At 42.6% G+C, this 19,560-nt stretch overlaps 1 protein-coding gene and 1 pseudogene across 18 annotated transcripts in view; one reads left to right on the top strand and one right to left on the bottom strand.

The window, feature by feature from the left end:
* AFDN (afadin, adherens junction formation factor) overlaps positions 1–5,511 on the bottom strand; it is a 142,243-nt gene extending 136,732 nt beyond the window's left edge. For 11 of the 18 annotated variants that reach the window (XM_021938064.2, XM_021938075.2, XM_021938067.2 and 8 more), the window contains exon 1: positions 5,236–5,511. In XM_021938064.2, the coding sequence (XP_021793756.2) occupies positions 5,236–5,340 (105 nt within the window). In that variant the 5' untranslated portion in view covers positions 5,341–5,511. The remainder of the gene's footprint in view (positions 1–5,235) is intronic. The other 7 variants (XM_021938065.2, XM_021938081.2, XM_021938083.2 and 4 more) reach the window with 1 other exon arrangement.
* A 420-nt stretch (positions 5,512–5,931) lies between these two features.
* LOC110743199 overlaps positions 5,932–19,560 on the top strand; it is a 43,383-nt pseudogene continuing 29,754 nt past the window's right edge.

Genomic DNA, 19,560 nt, shown 5'->3' with positions numbered 1-19,560 from the left:
TAATATGGTTTTGGTCAATCACATACATCAAAATGATTAGTGAATTTTATGTTTTTATGGTTGCTAGAATAAAATCTCAACCAGCTGACTTGAGCTAGGCAATGATCTCCCTTACCACCTCTCAGCCTGCTTTTGCCCAGTTACACACAACGAGAAATGTTAAGAAAAATCTTCTAATCATGAATAAAGATGGTGCAATTTTGAGAACATGCACACACCTGCTATGAACTCCTACATACGGAGACACGAACTGGAAGCCCACCAGTAGATTTTCAGGCCCTATCAGCACATCAGTGTTAGCCAACTCTGACAGGCCCAGAACTGGTTAAAGGGTCTGTGGGATTTGGCACACTGCTTAGTATCCAACTTGCAAGTGTAAATGTAGGTCACACAGATACATTTGATCCCTGTCTTCAGTATCTACAAGGTGAATGGGTATATCCTACATACAACCAGCCAGAAAACTAACAGAAATAGCAAACATTTGAAAACAGCAGAAATCAAGACTCTATCTAACCTGAAAATAATTTTCAACTGAGAAGTTCAGTCTCATATGTTCAATAACTGCTATCTGCATACACATTTTATTTATAATAAAGAAACATGTTTATATCAAAATAAATGCTATACTACTTATGAGTACATACTGACATTACACCAAAATTCAAGTCTTTACGGTAAAACTGTTTATAAACAAATTAGTCTATGCCACCATATTAACCAACACCTAGAAATAATGCTTTATATACTGCAATTGCTCAATCAAATCCTTAACGACAACCATAAACGTTTCTTAAGCTTCCCACCAATTTGGTATCATATCTTGATCACTTACGACCCCTATTTTTCAAGAATATGAAAGACTCATTTCTGCTATTCTGCCACTATTAATTTAACCACAATTACAGTTTCATAGTGTTATAAAAGTCTATAGTTATACTTATTTTCCATGAGGTCTACAAATTATGAAAAATAAAATTAATTTTCACTAGCAGGAGGACAGCAAATTGAAACTTGCCTAAGATGACTCAACACTGTTAGATAAGAGCTGTCCCTCAGACTCACAAGAACACACCGAATCAAACATAAAACTTAACCAGTTATTAAAGGAAATAAAGATTTTTAAAAGGTTATAACCACCAATGAAATTCAACTTATCAAAAATAAAAAATAGAGATGCCTATAAATACTAAATGGCAATCATCCATCTCATTATAACATCAGTCACCAGAAAGAGATCTTTAGCAGTACCAATGTTTAAAAATACAACTATTGACAGCCAGGCACAGTGGCTCATGCCTGTAATCCCAGGACTTTGGGAGGCCAGGCAGATCACCTGAGGCTAGGAGCTCCAGACCAGCCTGGCCAACATGGCAAAACCCTGTCTCTACTAAAAATACAAAAGGTAGCCAGATGTGGCACATACTTGTAATGCCAGCTACTCAGGTAGCTGAGACACAAGAATCACTTGAACCTGGAAGGCGGAGTTGCAGTGAGCTGAGATCGCGCCACTGCACTCCAGCCTGGGCGAGAGAGTGAGACTCCAACTCAAAAACAAAACAAAACAAAAAAGGTTTCAAATATAGTTCAGTTGTATGATAAAGCATAGTCACAAGCTATATATTACTCTGGAATATAGATAACAGCTATAAGTTACGCAATTATTACCACTTCACCTGAAGACTTCCTACTCTACCTCTGCTGACAAAGTTATTTCTTACACACATCTCTGGAAAACATGAATCACCACATTACTTCTTGATTAATCGGAGCATTAAAATATAATGTATTCACCTGTAATAAAGCATATGTAGGTATCCACATAAATTCTGGGTTATTTTCACCATCAGGGCAAGAAGGCGGCAATAAATTCAGTAAAAAATAAATGACTTTAAGAAGTATCTCATGAAGCTAAACAGTCAATACCTAGCATAATTTCTGCATTTAAGTGTAAGCTTCCTGCAAAACTAAGAATAAGACATGAAAATGTAAATATTCACTGGTCTAATAAATACTCTCCACTAAATTTTTAGAAAGTATATATCCCATATTTTGTCATGAATAAAGGTATATACCATGAAGGCCATATTTGACATTCTTTCCACACAGTATTTATTGAGCCCCTACCATGCAATACACACAACAATTATTCAGGAAAATTCTACACTCTTGCCTTCGTGTAGTAAGAGAGGGAGACAGACATACCAATGGCAATGACAAGTCACGGTACATTAAAACCAACAGGGAGACCTTTAGATAACCAGAGAAGCCCTCCCCTGAGGAGGGGACAGGAAAGATTAAAAGGACTCTGCTGTCATAATTAACTAGGAATCCCTAAAAGAAAACAAGTCATAACATTAAAAATAAGCAAAGGAAGGACTATACACACTTTAAGGAGTTTCTGTGGGCTATAGTTTTTCATAGTAATGAAGACATTAAGTTAGCTTAGCATCAATCTCCTGGTTATAACATAACAACATTAGGTTTAAATCAACTCTCATTTTACAAATTCCAAATGAATCTAGGATCCAAGTGACAAAGAGCCTGAAAAATACTCCAGTGATAGCCTGCTTATTCTTTGGAAGCCCTTCTTTTACACACAAATGTGAATACAAAGGAAAAAGCAAACTTAGCCAAGATGATGTTAAAACATACTCTAATTTTCTTAAAAAAAGAATGTAATCCAAAGAACCAAGTTTATCATCTTCCTAAACACAGAAACCACAAAATTATCAGTGGTTATCAAAGCTGCCTGAAATCACCAATCACAGATGATTAATGAAGTTATAAAATTTGAAAATAGATACTGATCACTGTACCAGAAAAAAAACAAACAAAAGAAAACCCACAACTATACTCTCATACGCATAAAAAGATTACCCAAGTAAATAAATACAAGACTTAAATCTTATTTCTACAAATCAACTCCTGCAGTGAATTTGCTGAACATCTACTGAACATCTGATAAGGACCAGTACAATGCTTCTGTTCTTGCAGAAAACTAAAAAACTGAACTTGTGATGGCCAAATAGACTAAAAATAATCATTAGATGGTTAAAAAAAAAAATTCACACGAGCTTAGACAAAGCAAATTGAAACTGTTGGCCTTGAAATACTGGCTGAATTACTCATATTAAGTTTACCTACATCATAATAAAAGATACAATATGTTAAATGCAAAGCTTAACTGGGACCTGAATAAATTTAATAGTACAGGAAGGTTCTGGAGAAAACAAAATAGAAAGTGTGAGCCAGCCACTACATAGTGAAAAAGCTAAAAAACCAACATACGGACATTCTTAAAAACCAATTCATTTCATTATGAAAGGCTTCTAATACAATTCTGAAAAATAATTTCTAAAAATAGAAATGTTCAGATATAAGCAGGGAGAAAAAATAGTAAATGAAATAATATATCATCTTTTTTTCCAAGTCCTTCAATTCTTGTTTTGCTTCAATGTATGTACACAGCAAACTTTCACCTACAGTATAACTGAAAAAATAGCTTTCCAAATGACAGGCCAATTTTAGTAACTAGTCATACCACTAAGAAATAAAAAGTTTCAACTGAGTGCTTAAAATAGAATTTAAATCAATGAACTACGTTTCTGATTTGAGATTTTTTTAAAATGCTAACTCAATTCAAAATCCCAAAAAGCTGAATTCTCTTTATTAAACTGAAAAAAGATTCCTTTGCACCAAACTTGAGAAATCTCTCAAAAAAAAAAAAAAAAATCCATTCAAACAAAAAAAAACTACATACCAAGAAAATGTTTTATGGTCATTTTTTTTTTAACTTGTGATAAAAAAAAAAAAATTCATTATTCTGAAAGAAAGCATAATCCTGAAACTAAATTATGCCCCCTTTCTGAAGATATACTAAATAGTCTATGAACGAACACTTAAGTACATAATGCTAACTCGCTTACTAGAACCTAACTCGTAAAATCATTACAGAAGATGAATGAATCAGGAGTAACTTAACATAACATCTATGCTCAAATTGGCAACCTGAGCCTAATGATGTGTGTCAGTATTCAACTAAGGATTAAGACAAATGGCTAGCTACCCACGTCAAGTGCAGTCACAGGTACAGACGAAGACAGAAGAAATAGAGTCCTTCCCATGACTGGCAAAAAAATCAAGAAATCAGAGAAGCAATAGTCAAATTTTCTCCAAAATATACAGTGGAATTTAATGATAAAAGGAATAAATTTCATCAGAATGTTCAAATTTGCCAAACCCGTTCTGTTGCCTAGGAGCTAGTATTTTATAGCAAGTGTTAACTATAAATCACCTATTACAACAAATCAAAAATAGACGCTATTAAAATGACTTCCTAAACAGGCACAAAACTTGAGGGAAACGTTTTTTACGCTATTAAAGTCTGTGCAGCCACCGAATGAACAGAGCGCGGAACCGACCCTTGCGGAGCGATTTACAGGGTTGTTCCCTGACCCTTCACCTCCCTCCCCTCTCCACAGAGCCCTTCCTGGTGGACTTGGACTCACACACTTTTTTAAAAGCTGCTCGGAACGCTTTCAGCAGCTTTGTTATAAACAACCCCCATTGTTACCAGGCCAGGAGAGAGCGTGATTTCCTCCTCCTCTCGGGGAGCCAGCCCGGGGCCGGCGCCTCCCTCCGGGCAGAGGCCACCGCAGAGGGCCCCTCCTCGCAGCCCCAGAGGTGGAGAAGGCACGCCTTTCCTCGGGGGAGTCCGATTCCGGGCCAGTGCCATCAGGGACCCCGCAGCTCCCGAACTTTGTGATACTGACTTTCCCCTCCCAGCTGGCAGCCTGCAAGTTTGTGAACCCGAAGCACAGCGCGCCTCCCAGGTTCCATCCCGGCCACGGCGAAGGGGCGCCGCGAGCCAGAACCCGGCTGCAGGTGGAGAGCGCCTGCCCCGCGCGCCGCCGCGCCCCCCGCGCCGCTGGGGATCAGGCCGGGGCCGCGCCGCGCTCGCGGCGGTGGGGGCGGCGGCCCAGGTGAGCCACCAGGTGAGCGGCCGGAGAGGGGAACAGGTAACTGCCGCGCCCCGCCAGCCCCCGCGACCCCGGGATCCACCGCGGCAGGGGGACGGGGGCTGCGGGGGACGCCGGGGCCCGCGGTGGGCCTGGGGAAGGGGGAGGGGAGAGAGGGGGAGGAGTGGGGAGGGGGAAGGGAGGGCGGGTCCGCGGCTGGCGGGCGGCGGCAGAGTGCGCGGGCAATGCAGGCCCCGCGCCCCGCGGCGCTCACCTCGGTCGGCTGGCTGATCTCGAACAGGTCCAGCCGGTTGGCGTTCCAGTGGTGGATGATGTCGGCCAGCTTCCGCCGCTCCTCGTCACGGCCGCCCGCCGACATGGTCCCGGCCGCGCCTCCTCAGCCGCGCGGGGCCGGGGCCGGAGGACGGGCCGAGGGACGAGGGTCTGTGGAACTGACGCCCTCAGCCGCTCCCCGCCGGCCGCTCACCGCGCCCGCGCCGCGCGTCCTTCCGGACTCGGCCTCCGCCTGCCTTCCGTCTGCGCGCGCCGCCACCAGCCCTGCCGGTTTGGTGCCTGCGCACCCTCCCGCGTTCCCCGCCTGTCGCCGCAGCCCCGCCTGCCGCGGCGTTGTTGCACCAGCAGCGCCGCCGCATTCTCCGCCGCTCCGCTAGGTGTTATGCCGCTGCGCCGCCAGGGAGGGAGGGCGCTTCGGATGGCGGGCCCACGTAAGTGGTGCTTAGGGTCTGGTCTGACTGGCGGTGGTGGGTCTCGGGATGGTGGTGCCGGGGTTCTGGTTCCGACCAACGGTGCGCGAAGGTTCGGCCCTGACGCGCTGCTGGATCTAAATGCGTGCTGGGTCCGGGACGGAAGGTGCTGTTCTGAACTGGACGCGGCCGGATGGCGGAACTGGGCGTTGCTGGATCTGGACTGGCGGTGATGGGTCCGATGGGCGGGCACATTGCCCGGACGGGCGGTGCTGGGTCCGATGGGCGGTGCTAGGTTCGGTTCGGATGGGTGGTGCTGGGTCTAAATGGGCGGCGCCGGGTCCGATGGGCGGTGCTGGGTTCGGTCCGGACTGGCGGGTCTGGGTCTGGACGGGCGGTGCTGGGTCCGAACGGGCGATGGGTCCGATGGACTGTGTTAGATTCGGTTCGGACTGGCAGTGCAGGGTCTAAATGGGCGGCGCTGGGTCCGATGGGCGGTACTGGGTTCGGTACGGACGGGCGGGTCTGGGTCTGGACGTGCGGTGCTGGATCCAAGTGGGCGGTGCTGGTTCCGGACGGGCTGTGCTAGGTTAGGTCCCGACGGGTGGTGCAGGGTCTAAATGGGCGGTGCTGGGCACAGCAGGGGACAGGTGGGCGTGGCGGCACAGGTACGGAGCGCAGTGCGGGTGCGGCGCCCTCCGAAGGGCCTTGCGCTCCCCGCGCTCGCTGCTCCTCCAACCTGCGCATTGCCCCGGGGCTGCTGCGTGTTTCTTCCAGGGTGATTCCTTTCTGCTGGGGTCACTTCGAAGCTGACCCTTTCAAGCTGTTTTCTTCCGAGGAGGATACCTTATTAGGCTTTGTGTGCATTTCAAGTGTCATGTTTTTCGGACCGCGCCCCGCTGCTCCCGGGGTGTTTGAGCCCCCACACTGCTGTGCGGTGTTCCTCTCGCTGAGTGAGGTTGGAGGTTCCCACTGCCTTTGTGTGTCTCCTTAGAAAACGCCTCTTCTCTCAGACACATTGTTATCTGCAAATCCTTCGCAGATGTAGAGAACGGACTGCAGAGTTAATAAACGTCGAAGGGAAGCTTTGATGCGCCCCTGTTGGCCCTGAGAGATGCCGCGTGAGCGTCATTTTAAATCCTGTACCTGTACGTGGACGTGGAAACCTGAAATTAATTTCAGTAGCAAGCTTTGTGAATTGTAGGGCTTTTTTTTATTAGGTGTCTTTTTTGTAACTGCTCCTCCCCTCCCCCACCCTTTGTTTTGGCTGCGGAACACATCCCAGCCGTCTCCCCATGCAGTATTCAGTCAGGCGAAGTTGCGTTCTTACATTGTCTGTGATGTGTAACAAAAAAGCGTTTATCTTTGAAACACTAAGGCAAGTAATGAGAAGAGTGAACTATATTTGACAAAGCCTTTTTATTTTTGTCATTACTTTTTTTTCCAGTGTGGAAATAATTTTTCTCTCCACCAACTGGATTTTCTCTTTTGCAGACAATTAGAGAATTCTGTCATCCTCACTGGGTTCTGTCTTTTCTACTGCACTTGTCCAGTACAGCTACATAAGGAGGCTTCTCAGCAGAGGAGCCTGGGGTGTTGAACCAGTGCCATGGGGGAATGAATTATGCAATAGATCGCTAGTCTCCTTTCTTAAAATTAAAGTGTGGTGACGTGCAGAAAAGTATCTGTGTCTAAATGGCATCTTCATGTTGTAGCACTCGGTTTCTTTATGCCTTTCAGTTCCTGTGCTTCTTGATAGACTCGAGTTTTTACTGTGTGAGCATCCCCGTGCCCGCACAGCGAAGGACTCTCACTGGGTTCTACACGTGCTGCACAGATCCCTGGCACAGCGTTAACTGAACCTCAACTGCAGGAACTTCATTCCCGAGGATGCTGTTACCAAGAGTGACTTGCCTCTTAAAGAATGAGTTTGCAAAGCTGGCAGTTAGATTGCTGATGTCCAAAGTAAGTATGTGTAGCATCGCTAAAGAGAAAATTCAGGATTCCTGGAAAACAGTTATGGGCTCTCTGCGGTGTTATTTTTGTAATAAAAAACATGTAGCGTATGTGAAATACCTACTGAGTGATGCAGGACACATAGAAGGCTCTAAATTAATGTGAATTATTCTCGTTTTTCTGACTGTCATTAAAAGTCCCCATTTGTATTATGTATGAGTGGTATATCAATATCTAAACTACAGTTCACCGTAGGTCCCAACCAACATTAGTTTACTGACAAATGTTTAAGAGCAACCAGAAATTCATAGAATACCTATGATTCTTAAATCATGAACACTCCCATAACTGGTATATGTTTAGGACATGAAAATTTCCAGGCTGACAAATTATTTCACTGTCGTTGTTCAACACTCCAGGATGATATTCTGAGCCGTATGTCAATTTCAATACCACCTAGAACAATAAAAGGCAGACATGCTACCATCCTCTATTGTCATTGCCCCACTGGATTCTGGTATATCTAAAAATTATACTTAAATGATATCCAAGAAATGCTGTATAAAAATAAAATAATGGGCTTTTCTGTTATTAATTCCATTTTATACATGGTGAGACTGAAATGCAAGAGAAAGGACCGGACTGAAGCTAAACGAAGCTGCACTGGGCGAGGTTGAAAAAGACCTTTTTAATCTATAAGTCAGTTTTTAAAAATTTAAGTTTTTACTTTATAATTTTAGTTTTCCTTTTAAATGTATATTATTTTTAGTTGCACTATTCAAAAAGTTTTTACAGCTTCTGTTTCAATCAGCAGTGATATACTAATATTTCTAAGTTTCTCCCATCTGAAACCAAAATCTATGTAAAACCTAAAAGCACTAGGTAATAGAGGACAACAGAGCAAGACTCTCTTAAAAGAAGAAGTATCACGGCCAGGCCTGGTGGCTCAAGCCTGTAATCCCAGCAATTTGGGAGGCCGAGATGGGCGGATCATGAGGTCAGGAGATCGAGACCTGGCTAACACGGTGAAACCCCATCTCTACTAAAAAATACAAAAAACTAGCCAGGCGAGGTGGCGGGCACCTATAGTCCCAGCTACTCGGGAGGCTGAGGCAGGAGAATGGCGTAAACCTGGGAGACGGAGCTTGTAGTGAGCTGAGATCAGGCCACTGCACTCCAGCCTGGGAGACAGAGCGGGACTCCGTCTCAAAAAAAAAAAAAAAAAAAAAAAAAAAGAAGAAGAAGTATCACATAATAGGAATAAATGTGAGGACAGAAAGTAATAATATTTTTGAATTTCTGATTAAACTTTGCACTTACTTTAAAAATTTTTTTGAAATATGAAAACCAGGTTCTGAGACCAGCCACTTGAAATAAACCTTTTCCTGCCCCAATTTTCACAGGCTCTAGAAAATAATAAGTACCAGGAAAAAGATTAATACATTTTTAAAAAATGATACAAATATATCAACTATGTTTAACTATATCACTATATTTAGTACCCTACAGGTCGTTTAATTTTCTAGCTGCCAATAAATTCCATATTTAATCAAATTTAGAAAAATGTCATTATTATTGTATAAATCATCTTACAAGTCCTTTTAGTAGATATATCAATTTAGAGGATGGTCTTTAGCAAAAAAGTAAAGTAAAAGGATTTAATAAAGGTCCTAATAGCAGACATTCTAGGGCAGGCAGCCTTCTACAGTAGCCCATGCACGTGAAAGTTAATCTAATTAGTTGATCTAGAAAGTTAAATAACTAAACTCTCCTTTGCTTAACCCATCCCTAGAAAGGCCAGTGTTGTTAATTTTGTTTTTTTAAACAAACAAGCAAAAAAGATAAATTCTAGAGGATTAGTTTTTCATAAGTAGAGTATGTGCTACTTTATTGGAAAATGAAGAAATCTATCTTTCAAATATATATCTGCTTCCTTCATTACTTTCCCATGTTCCCAATATTTAGTCACATTTTAGGTTAGAACTTTCAGGAAGTGAGTTTTTACACAGAAATTAGTGCTATAAACAGCCCTTAAAATAGGAATTTAATCTTACTTATTTAAAAAATATATATAGTCTTACCAACCCAGAAAGACATTTGTGGTTAAATATATTCTCTGGCATTTTATAAACCAAGATGATACTGGAAGGAAAAAACTAAATCTTAAATACATAAACAACATATTTACACTGTGATATGGTTTAGATCTGTGTCCCAAAGCCAAATCTCATGTCAGATTGTAATGCCCAATGTTGGAGGTGGGGCCTGGGGGGAGGTGATTGGATTGGATCATGGGGGTGGATTTCCCCCTTTGGTGCTGTTCTGGTGATGGAGTTCTTACTAAATCTTGTTGTTTAAAAATGTGTGGTACCTCCCTTCCCCCACTTCCTCCTGTTACAGCCAGGTAAGACATGTCTGCTTCCCCTTTGCCTTCTGCCGTGACTGTAAGTTTCCTGAGGCCGCCCCAGCCATGCTTCCTGTACAGCCTGCAGAACCATGAGCCAATTAAACCTCTTTTCTTTATAAATTGACCTAGTCTCAGGTATTTCTTTATAGCAATGCAAAAACGGAATGGACTAATACACACTGAATGCAAAGAAACGAAATGGGGTGTGTGTGTGTGTGTGTGTGGAAGGTATCAGAAGGGGATTATACTGTAAACATGGGTCACTTAGCTTTTACTGTGTTGGAGAATTGCTTTGCATTATCTTCTTTTTATTCAGTACGTGTTGCAGACTAAGTTAAAATGTGATCATATATATCCTGAAAATAATGAAAGAATATCAGGCTGTGAATAGATTTGCGAAAGGGCGTCTCCCCTGCCTGCCTCCTTGTCGTCCTTTCCACATTCTGTGCATCCTTAGGCCTGCAAGGTGTCGCTCCATGGTGCTCTGGAAGTGCTCTCACTTCCAGAATTTTTCCATCCAATGCCCCATTGCATCAGTTTCGGTTTCCCACTTTGAAAACCAATGAACTAAACAGCACTAGTTCTTTTGTCGCCATCTCCCCGTGTTTTCCCGATCCCTTACACTTGGCACTTTGATTTTAGTGGCTACCTTGAATTTGGTTTTGACTTGAAATTCTGAATGTGCCTTTTTCCTCACGAGTTCTGTTCCCCTTGGCGTTGGGGACCCATCTTACTGATGTCTGATTCCGTGTCCTGCTTCTGGCAGAGAGCACAGTTCTGTGTACCTAGCGGATATTTAATAAACACTCATTGGCTGCATTGAAGATGGCTGTGTACTGGCGGGGCGGGGTAGGGGTGCCCAGCACACGGCTTCTACAGCTAGTCTAATCCCAGCAGCTGAGACTAGACTTTACTCAGGTGAGTGGGCTTTACAAGGGTAGAGAGTCCACAGTCTGGAGGTCGTGGAGCTTTTCCATCCAGCCTTTCACCTTTTTTCTTGATAATAAAAGGTACAGTTCTAAACAATGGGTCCAGAAGAAGAAAGAAGTATGCTTGCCTCATTCCTAAAATAGAGGGCTTGACCTACTGAGCAACTTTAATAGGACTCTAGGATCTCGCTGTCATTAACAGAACAAAGGCCAGAAATATTTAGGAGGCATTATGGAAACCAGGTGCTAAAATGAACTAAATATAATAAACCTCATTCCCTCCCCATTTTCACAGGTTCTATAATATAGAAAGTACTAGGGAAAAGAGGAGGAACTTTATACACCTAAGAAGAACAAAGGGTACAAATATATCAACTTATTTTTTACATCTTATGCCCTTTTCTGCTAGAAAATTATATGTATAATATAGAATATAAGCTGAATATATAAATTTTTCTAGGAAACTAATGTTTTGAAATGCAAACTCCCGTTAAATTTTATTTTAACAAATAAAAACAGATACCAAATGAAGGGGAGTGTACTATTAACGTGCTATTTACCAGCAGTAAAAATCATAGAAACAAAACAAAGTGTTGAGAAATGTGTTGTTCATGGCAAAGCCATAAATGGAATATCCAGGGACTTCTCCCAAGAAAAATCTTTTCTTTATCCACTAGTATCTCTGGAAATAAAAATTACCAAACTACAGGGTTTTGCTTGCTTTTGAAAATAAAGTGCAGCTTAGACATTATTTCAAGTGCTTTCGACGTTTGCAGTAGTTCTATGAGAAGGGAGAAACTTGGCCTTAGTACTTCCACTAAGATAGTTTTATAAGCACGTACCCCGAAGCACCCTTACCACACACACACACCTTCTCTAAATATATGCCAACGGTAGATGACAAATAAAGAGGGAAAACATAGAATTGTAGGAGACTTGAAACAGCATGGGCATGACTGAGGATCAGCGTTGGGATGGAGGTGCATGATGGTGAGAAGGAGCTGAAGGAAAAGCCCTGCTGGAGTCTGGAACCCAAAGAAGGCAGGTCCTACAAGGAGCCGGGCTCTTGTTGGGCGGTGGGGACTATGGTAGGGACCACAAGTGCTCATGGGAGGAGAGGAAGCTGCTGCCAACTGCAGCTGCCCGCATGACTGACGCGAAGCCATGTGTCTCCGGGAAGAGAAAACGTGCGTGTGGCCGCCTGCCGGGAACTGCCACGCAGCGAGTGACTGCATCTGATGCCTTCCACCATGGCAACACGGCGTGTTCCCAGACGAGGGCTCCACACGGACGAGGTGCCTTTGTTAAGCAGAGGTGTGAGCAGAAAGATACACTGAGAAAGATACAGTAGAGAGAGAATCTCCCACTTACGATGAGCTGGTGAAGAAAAAATTCCCATGCACGTGAACACAGCAAATGCTAAGGGACCACCTGGATCAGCAACCATTCTGAAAAGAGCTTTAAAATAAACATGTTTGGGAAACTTGAAGAAATGTATGCAGGAATAACATGCATCCAAAGGGGTAAGAAGTTATGAAAAAGAACTGGCAGAAATATCCTAACTGAATTAACACAGAAACAGAAAACCAAATACTACATATTCTCCTAAGTGGGAGCTACACACTGTGGACACAGGGACATAGGGATGGAAACAGTGGACAGTGGGGCCCATGGGAGGGAGAAAGGGGCAAGGAGAGAACTGCCTACTGGGAACTGTGTTCACTCTTTGGGTGATGGGTTCGATGAAGGCCCAAACCTCAGCTTCACACAATAAATCCACGTAGCAAACCTGCATATATACCCCTGACTCTAAAACATAAAAGGGGGGGCCAGGCACGGTGGCTCAAGCCTGTAACCCTAGCACTTTAGAAGGCCAAGGCAGGAGGATCCCTTGAGGTCAGAAGTTTGAGACCAAGCTGTCCAACCTGGTAAAACCCCATCTCTACTAAAAACACACAATTGGCCAGGCATGGTGGCTCATGCCTGTAATCCCAGCACTTTGGGAGGCTGAGGTGGGCAGATCACCTGAGGTTGGGAGTTCGAGACCAGCTTGACCAACATGGAGAAACCCCGTCTACCAAAAATACAAAATTAACCCGGCATGGTGGTGTGTACGTGTAATCCCAGCTACTCGGGAGACTGAGGCAGCAGAATCGCTTGAACCCAGGAAGTGGAGGTTGCAGTGAGCAGAGATCACGCCATGGCACTAGAGCCTGGGCAACAAGAGCAAAAGTCTGTGTAAAAAAAAAAAAATACCACAAAATTAGCTGGGCCTGGTGGTGTGTAGGCCTGTAATCCCAGCTACTCTGGAGGCAGAGGCAGAAGCAGCGCTTGAACCGAGGAGGCGAAGGTTGCGATGAGCCAATATGGTGCCACTGCACTCCAGCCTGGGCAACAGAGCGACCCTCCATCTCTAAAAAAAAAAAAAAAAGGACTGGCAGAAATAATAAAACAAGAACATAAAAAAATCCAGTTGAAAGCAGAAAAGAAGAAAGCTGAGAAACGCATCTGGAAAGTAAAATGAGTGGAAAGAAAAAAAGATTTATAAAAGTGAGAGATCTTGAGGAGCAAGAGCTGTAGGCGGAGGGAGTTAATCTCATCTCGTCAGAATTCCAGAGGATTAGAGAGAATGACGGAGAGGCATAATTAAAGAGATCATCGCTGGGAATTTTCCAGAATATAAGAAGCACAAGATTCTTCAAATTAAAAGTGCTTTCAAGTGTCAAGCAGGACACATGTAGGTCAATTTGCACCTGAATAAACCATAGCCGCAACTCTAAGGTAAAGCTCAAAAAGGAAATGCTGAAAGTCACCTGAGAAAGAAAAGGAGAAAATTGCCTGAGAAAGAAAGTTCCTGTAAAAGAAGGAAAGACAGTGGACTCAAGAGGGCATCTGAAAACCTGTCTCTGAGTTTGAGACAAACCACAGATGAGAAATCTGAGGCCCAGAAGTGTCCCCTGCTCATGACTCACACTCGTCTATATTCCAATGCCCTGTTTTGGTGAAACTATTTCCTGATTTTAGCACCACTGCAGAGAAGGACAAACAGGCGAGTGACCTCAAACAATACAGCTAGAATGTAGGTGAGCGCAGACATGGCAATGTACAAGGAGACTCTGTAATTATAGTTATGTGGTTGGATTAGATCAATGATCCAACAATGATCAAATTCTGATCATCAGAATTTCCTGGGGAGCTTTTCTCACAGTGATATGAATAGTATCGAATACGAATAGAATGCCAGAGGAAGTCCCTTTCTCCACTCCTCACTCACCACCTGGCTTCAGTTGTCACAGCCTGTTTCATTTATCCCCTTCCCTCTCCCTCCGCTCCTGGATTATTTTTAAACACAAGTCAGACTTTACATAATTTCATTAGTAAATGTTGCAGATGTATCTTCAGAAGACACTCTTTAAAAATGTTTTCTTAATATCACTTTCATACTTTGAAAAATGACAATAATTCCTTAAAGTCATCAAATATCAAGACACTGTTCAACTTTCAAAAAACTGTTTAAGGCCGGGCGCGGTGGCTCAAGCCTGTAATCCTAGCACTTTGGGAGGCCGAGACGGGCGGATCACGAGGTCAGGAGATCGAGACCATCCTGGCTAACACGGTGAAACCCCGTCTCTACTAAAAAATACAAAAAACTAGCCGGGCGAGGTGGCTGGCGCCTGTAGTCCCAGCTACTCGGGAGGCTGAGGCAGGAGAAGAGCGTAAACCCGGGAGGCGGAGCTTGCAGTGAGCTGAGATCCGGCCACTGCACTCCAGTCTGGGCGACAGAGCGAGACTCCGTCTCAAAAAAAAAAAAAAAAAAAAAAACTGTTTAAGCATACACATCCCTTCAACTCGGTGGCAGACGCAGAGAATCAGAATCTCAGGGTGAGTCCAACAATCTTTTATTCTCAGTCTCCCTGAGTGGCTCTGATGTTCAGTTGAGTTTGAGAATCACTGGCTCACATGACCTTGTAGGTTTGACCTTGAGACTCTCCCAATGTCACACACCTCCTTTCTCCTAGGGGAAACTGTTTCCACCAATTCCTAACTAGCACAGAGATCAACTCTGTGTGGTCAGAGACATTGCAAGGGAAAGTAGCCTTGGGTTAAGCGCCACAGTTCCCAACCTTGAGCTCCATCTCTTACACTAATTGTAGGGCAGTGGAGGGTCTGTACAGGTCTGAGACTCGGTTTCCTCATGTGAAAAATAAACATGATGATGGCAACAGACCTTCCGTGCCCACCTTACAGAGCTGTTATAAGGATAAAATTAAAGTATGACATATGAACGTGCTCTCCAAGTATGCATTGACGTAGAAATGTTTTCATTCTTCATTTGAACATTGGCACTGCAGGGGTTAAAAATCGACATGAGAAAAAAGGAAGTCCAGAAAAGTTTTTTTTTTTTTTTAAATAGACCTGCGTGTCAGGGAAACCATACAGAAGCATTCGCCCTTCTGGAAAAAAAGAAAAATCATTCAATTTTAACATTTGATGCATATTTTTAATTATTAAACGGCAGTACATTAAGCTTCCATTTGTTCAGAATATTGCAGTAAACTTCTACAGTCTTTGGAGGCTTTCAAAGTCATACAATGTCATAATAAATACCTTGCTGTGTTTTTTTGGGGAGTGGGGCGCTCTGTAGTATTATAATAGTTTTCATTGCAATGAGTCATCCATGATGAATTTGGTAGATTATATATTGTGAATGTTTCACCTACATATTCTATAGGTAGGAGAAGACAAGTGCTCTGTCTCTCCCTCCCCACGACCTGCTTCCCAGCTCCTTTCCCTCTCTGAGTTCACCTGCCACTTTGCTGCCGTTCCTCCCCCTGCCCTCTCCAGACCACTGTCTCCTGCAGGCCCCAACCCAGGCCTCCTCTGCTTATCTGTTGCTGGGAAGTGCCTGGTTTAGGGTTTACCTCTTTGATCTCAGTGCCATCCCTAACTGTCCCTCTGTCTTCATTTTCAATGTCCCAGTGGTCTCCGGATCCTGGCAGTTCTGTCTCATACAATGTATTCTCCTGTGTGTCCTCTGTGGCGTTCTCTCCCATTACAAATCATTCCAGTCTTTCCCCAAACATAAACTGTTAACCCTAAAAGAAATCCCAAAGCCAGCTCAACCCCTTACTTTTGTTACCTTTATTTCCTGTCACTCCCACGTGAATTCCAGGCAGATGGCTCCTCTTGACATCTTAGAAGCAAGCCTCTGCTTCCCTGCCTTGCCTGCGAGGCTAGACTCTTCCCTCCACCCGGAGGACCCCTTCTCATAGCCTGGGGCTGAGATCCTGACCATCTCTGTTGGGCACTCGTTTGAATTTTCCTCTCCTAAGCACACAGAATTTCACCTTCCACCCTGTGAAGCCACACAGACCTGAATTCCAATGTCAAACTGCCATCGGCCATGTAATAGCCAAGTATCTTTCCAAAACTCAATTTTTTAATCTAAATGATTGATGTGATGCCTCATAGAATTGTCAAAGAAAAATGAACACTGCAGTAATACATCCGTAGTGCTCACTAAGTGTTAAATCCTTTCATACTGATATATTTTTCTCAGTGTAGAAAACTTAACAAAACTTAAAGCAATTTCAAAGAATAACGTTTTCTTTTTATTTTTCTGCAATTACAGGACTGTGCAGACAAATTTCTCTGCCTAATATTTTTACCAAAGTGTAATGTCTTTAAAGTAAGACACAGATGTATATTTATTTTTAAGATAGTTAATGAGGCAAAACATAGCTATGTGCATAGTTCGATTAAATTGTTACATAGTAACACTCTTGTCTTTTTAAAAATAAAATTTTAAATTGAGTGTTCATAAGAAAACCCAATTAAAAAACAACCAATTATAAGAAAAGTTGAAATTATAGAATAAGAATTTTATTTATTTATTTTTTTTTGAGACAGAGTCTCATTCTGTCACCCAGGCTGGAGTGCAATGGTGCAGTCTCAGCTCATTGCACCTCCGCCTCCCAGGTTCAAGCAATTCTCCTGCCTCAACCTCCCAAGTGGTTGGGATTACAGGCACCCACCACCAAGCTCAGCTAATTTTTGTATTTTTAGTAGAGACGGGGTTTCACCATGTTGGTCAGGCTGGTCTCGAACTCCTCACCTCAGGTGATCCACCCCCACCCACCTCGGCCTCCCAAAGTGCTGGGATTGCAGGCGTGAGCCACCATGCCTGGCTAGAATAAGAAATTTGAAAGTTATTCAAATATATATCAATGCTGTTGCCATGCTTTTCAGATAAATGACAGTTTGGTTTCAAGGCTTTTTATGTGTATTTGTTTAATGAAGTTCTTCTGTATCCAATAGATGAATCTCGATATTGTTAATTATATAATTAGCACAGATAGAGAGCCAGTTTGTTATTGTTGTTTTATTTTCTTTTCCTTCCTTCATTAATGCCAACCTTCCTTCTTCTATTTTATTCCCATTATTGGCCCATTACATTATTCCTTTCTTTTTCCTTCTTTTCCTTCTTTTTCCTTCTTTCCTTCTTTCCCACAATACTTTCCTTCTTTCCCACATTATTTCCTTCTTTCCTTCTTTCAGCTAACTTTTCCTTCTTTCTTTCTTTCTTTCTTTCTTTCTTTCTTTCTTTCTTTCTTTCTTTTCTTTCTTTCTCTTTCTTTTTCTTTTTGTTATTTGGGCACAGGCTGGGAGTCTCCCTCTGTCACTGAGGCTGGGTGCAGTGGCTCTATCTTAGCTGCTTCACAGCCTCTGCCTCCTGGGTTCAAGCAGTTCTCAGCCTCAGCTCCCAAGTAAGCAAGTTTGGGTGCCTGTCCACCGTACTTGATTAATTTTGTGTGACCACTGTGTAGGGGATGGGTTTTGCCCTGCATTTGCCCCAGGCTAATCTCCAGACTCCTAACCTCAGTGATCCCACCCACCCTGGTCTGTACCCAGGTTCTGGGGATTACCATGAGACAACAGATACTAAATTCACTAAATAATTATCTTTCTCAGGGCCTTGGAATCATGGCTTTTCATTAAAATTCAAACACACCACAATGTGCTTTGGAAATACCCCTTATTAACAAGTGTTAGGTACTAGAAAGTTTCAATAATTTGTGGTTATAATTCCTATAAGCAATTTAATATATTATTAGCATCTTTTAAACCATTAATTTCAGAAGATAATTATGAGGGAATTGACTATGATTTTAGGCTTGGATTTGGATGGAGACTCCAGAAATGAACCCTTTCAGCTCAATAATACAATTAGTTTTTGACATTTTTAACTTTTAATTTCCCATACATAATTTCCCATTAGATAAAGATAAGATTACAGTTTAAATTTCAATGTCTAAATATAGTGAAGTAGCAATAGAATAAAAAATATAATTTTAAAATGAGCTGTAGCCAAGGGTATAGATGACAAAATATCCAAAGTACATATATTCAACTATGAGTAAGAGAAGTGTTTTAGTTAAAAACTATTTGTTTAAACATAGTAAATTCATGAAGAGATGCTTGTTCAAAGATTAGTGTCAAAATATTAGTTATTTTAGTTTAGTTGTTTGGTTTGTTTATTGTAAGGCAGGTTGAGTATTCATTATCCAAAATGCTTGGGATCAAAAATGTTTCAAATTTCAGATTTTGGAATATTTGCATTATATATTTACCAGTTCAGCATCCCTAATCCAAAAATCTGAAATCCAAAATGCTCCAATGAGCAGTTCCTTTGCATGTCATGTCAGCACTCAAAAAGTTTCAGATTTGGGTGCATTTTGTATTTTTGCATTAGGAGTACTCAACCTGTATGAAAGAGTGACAAAGCAGGGTGAAGTCCATCATTAAAAGCATTCTAAATACTTTTAGATATATGTCATTTTCAACACCACAAACTACATCTTCTCAAGCAGCTCCTATTTCTGGGGTCCCTTAGACTATGAATTAATATGTAGAAAATCCTTACTATTCTAGACCGGGGGTGGACAAAATACAACCTGCAAGGCAAATCCCTCTTGCTTCTTGTTTTTGTATGGCTCACAAGCTAACCATGTTCTTTACATTTGTAAATGGTTGAAAAAAAAAGTCAGAATGAGAGGTGAACATGGCAAAATATTAATTTTGAAGCCTAGAAATAAGATATCAGTTTAAAAAAAAAAAACAGATACTAAGTTACAGACGAGGCCGGGTGCAGTGGCTCACGCCTGTAATCCCAGCACTTTGGGAGTCTGAGGCAGGGATCACAAGGTCAGGAAATCGAGACCATCCTGGCCAACACTGTGAAACCTCGTCTCTACTAAAAAGAAAAAATTACCTGGACGTGGTGGCGTGTGCCTGTAATCCCAGCTACTCGGGAGGCTGAGGCAGGAAAATTGCTTGAACCTGGGAGACAGAGGTTGCAGTGAGCCGAGATCACACCACTGCACTCCAGCCTGGTGACAGAGTGAGACTCCGTCTTGGGGGGGGAAAAAAAAAGTTACAGACGCCAAAGAGGAGGGAAGCGTCTAATTCTTATCAGTGAAGAATTGTTTACATGAGACTTGCTTGGCCGAAACCAAAATGGACATCAGAGTTGATGGCTTTTCTTGGAGGACAATGGTAATTAACCCAGAAAGTGTTTCAGTCTAAAATGATTCTCAAGGTTT

The sequence above is a fragment of the Papio anubis genome, chromosome 6 (assembly GCF_008728515.1).
Source record: "Papio anubis isolate 15944 chromosome 6, Panubis1.0, whole genome shotgun sequence".
In the NCBI taxonomy this organism is placed as follows: Eukaryota; Metazoa; Chordata; class Mammalia; order Primates; family Cercopithecidae; genus Papio; species Papio anubis.
Note: the sequence above shows the minus strand (reverse complement) of the source record. Positions and strands in the feature narration are given on the sequence as shown.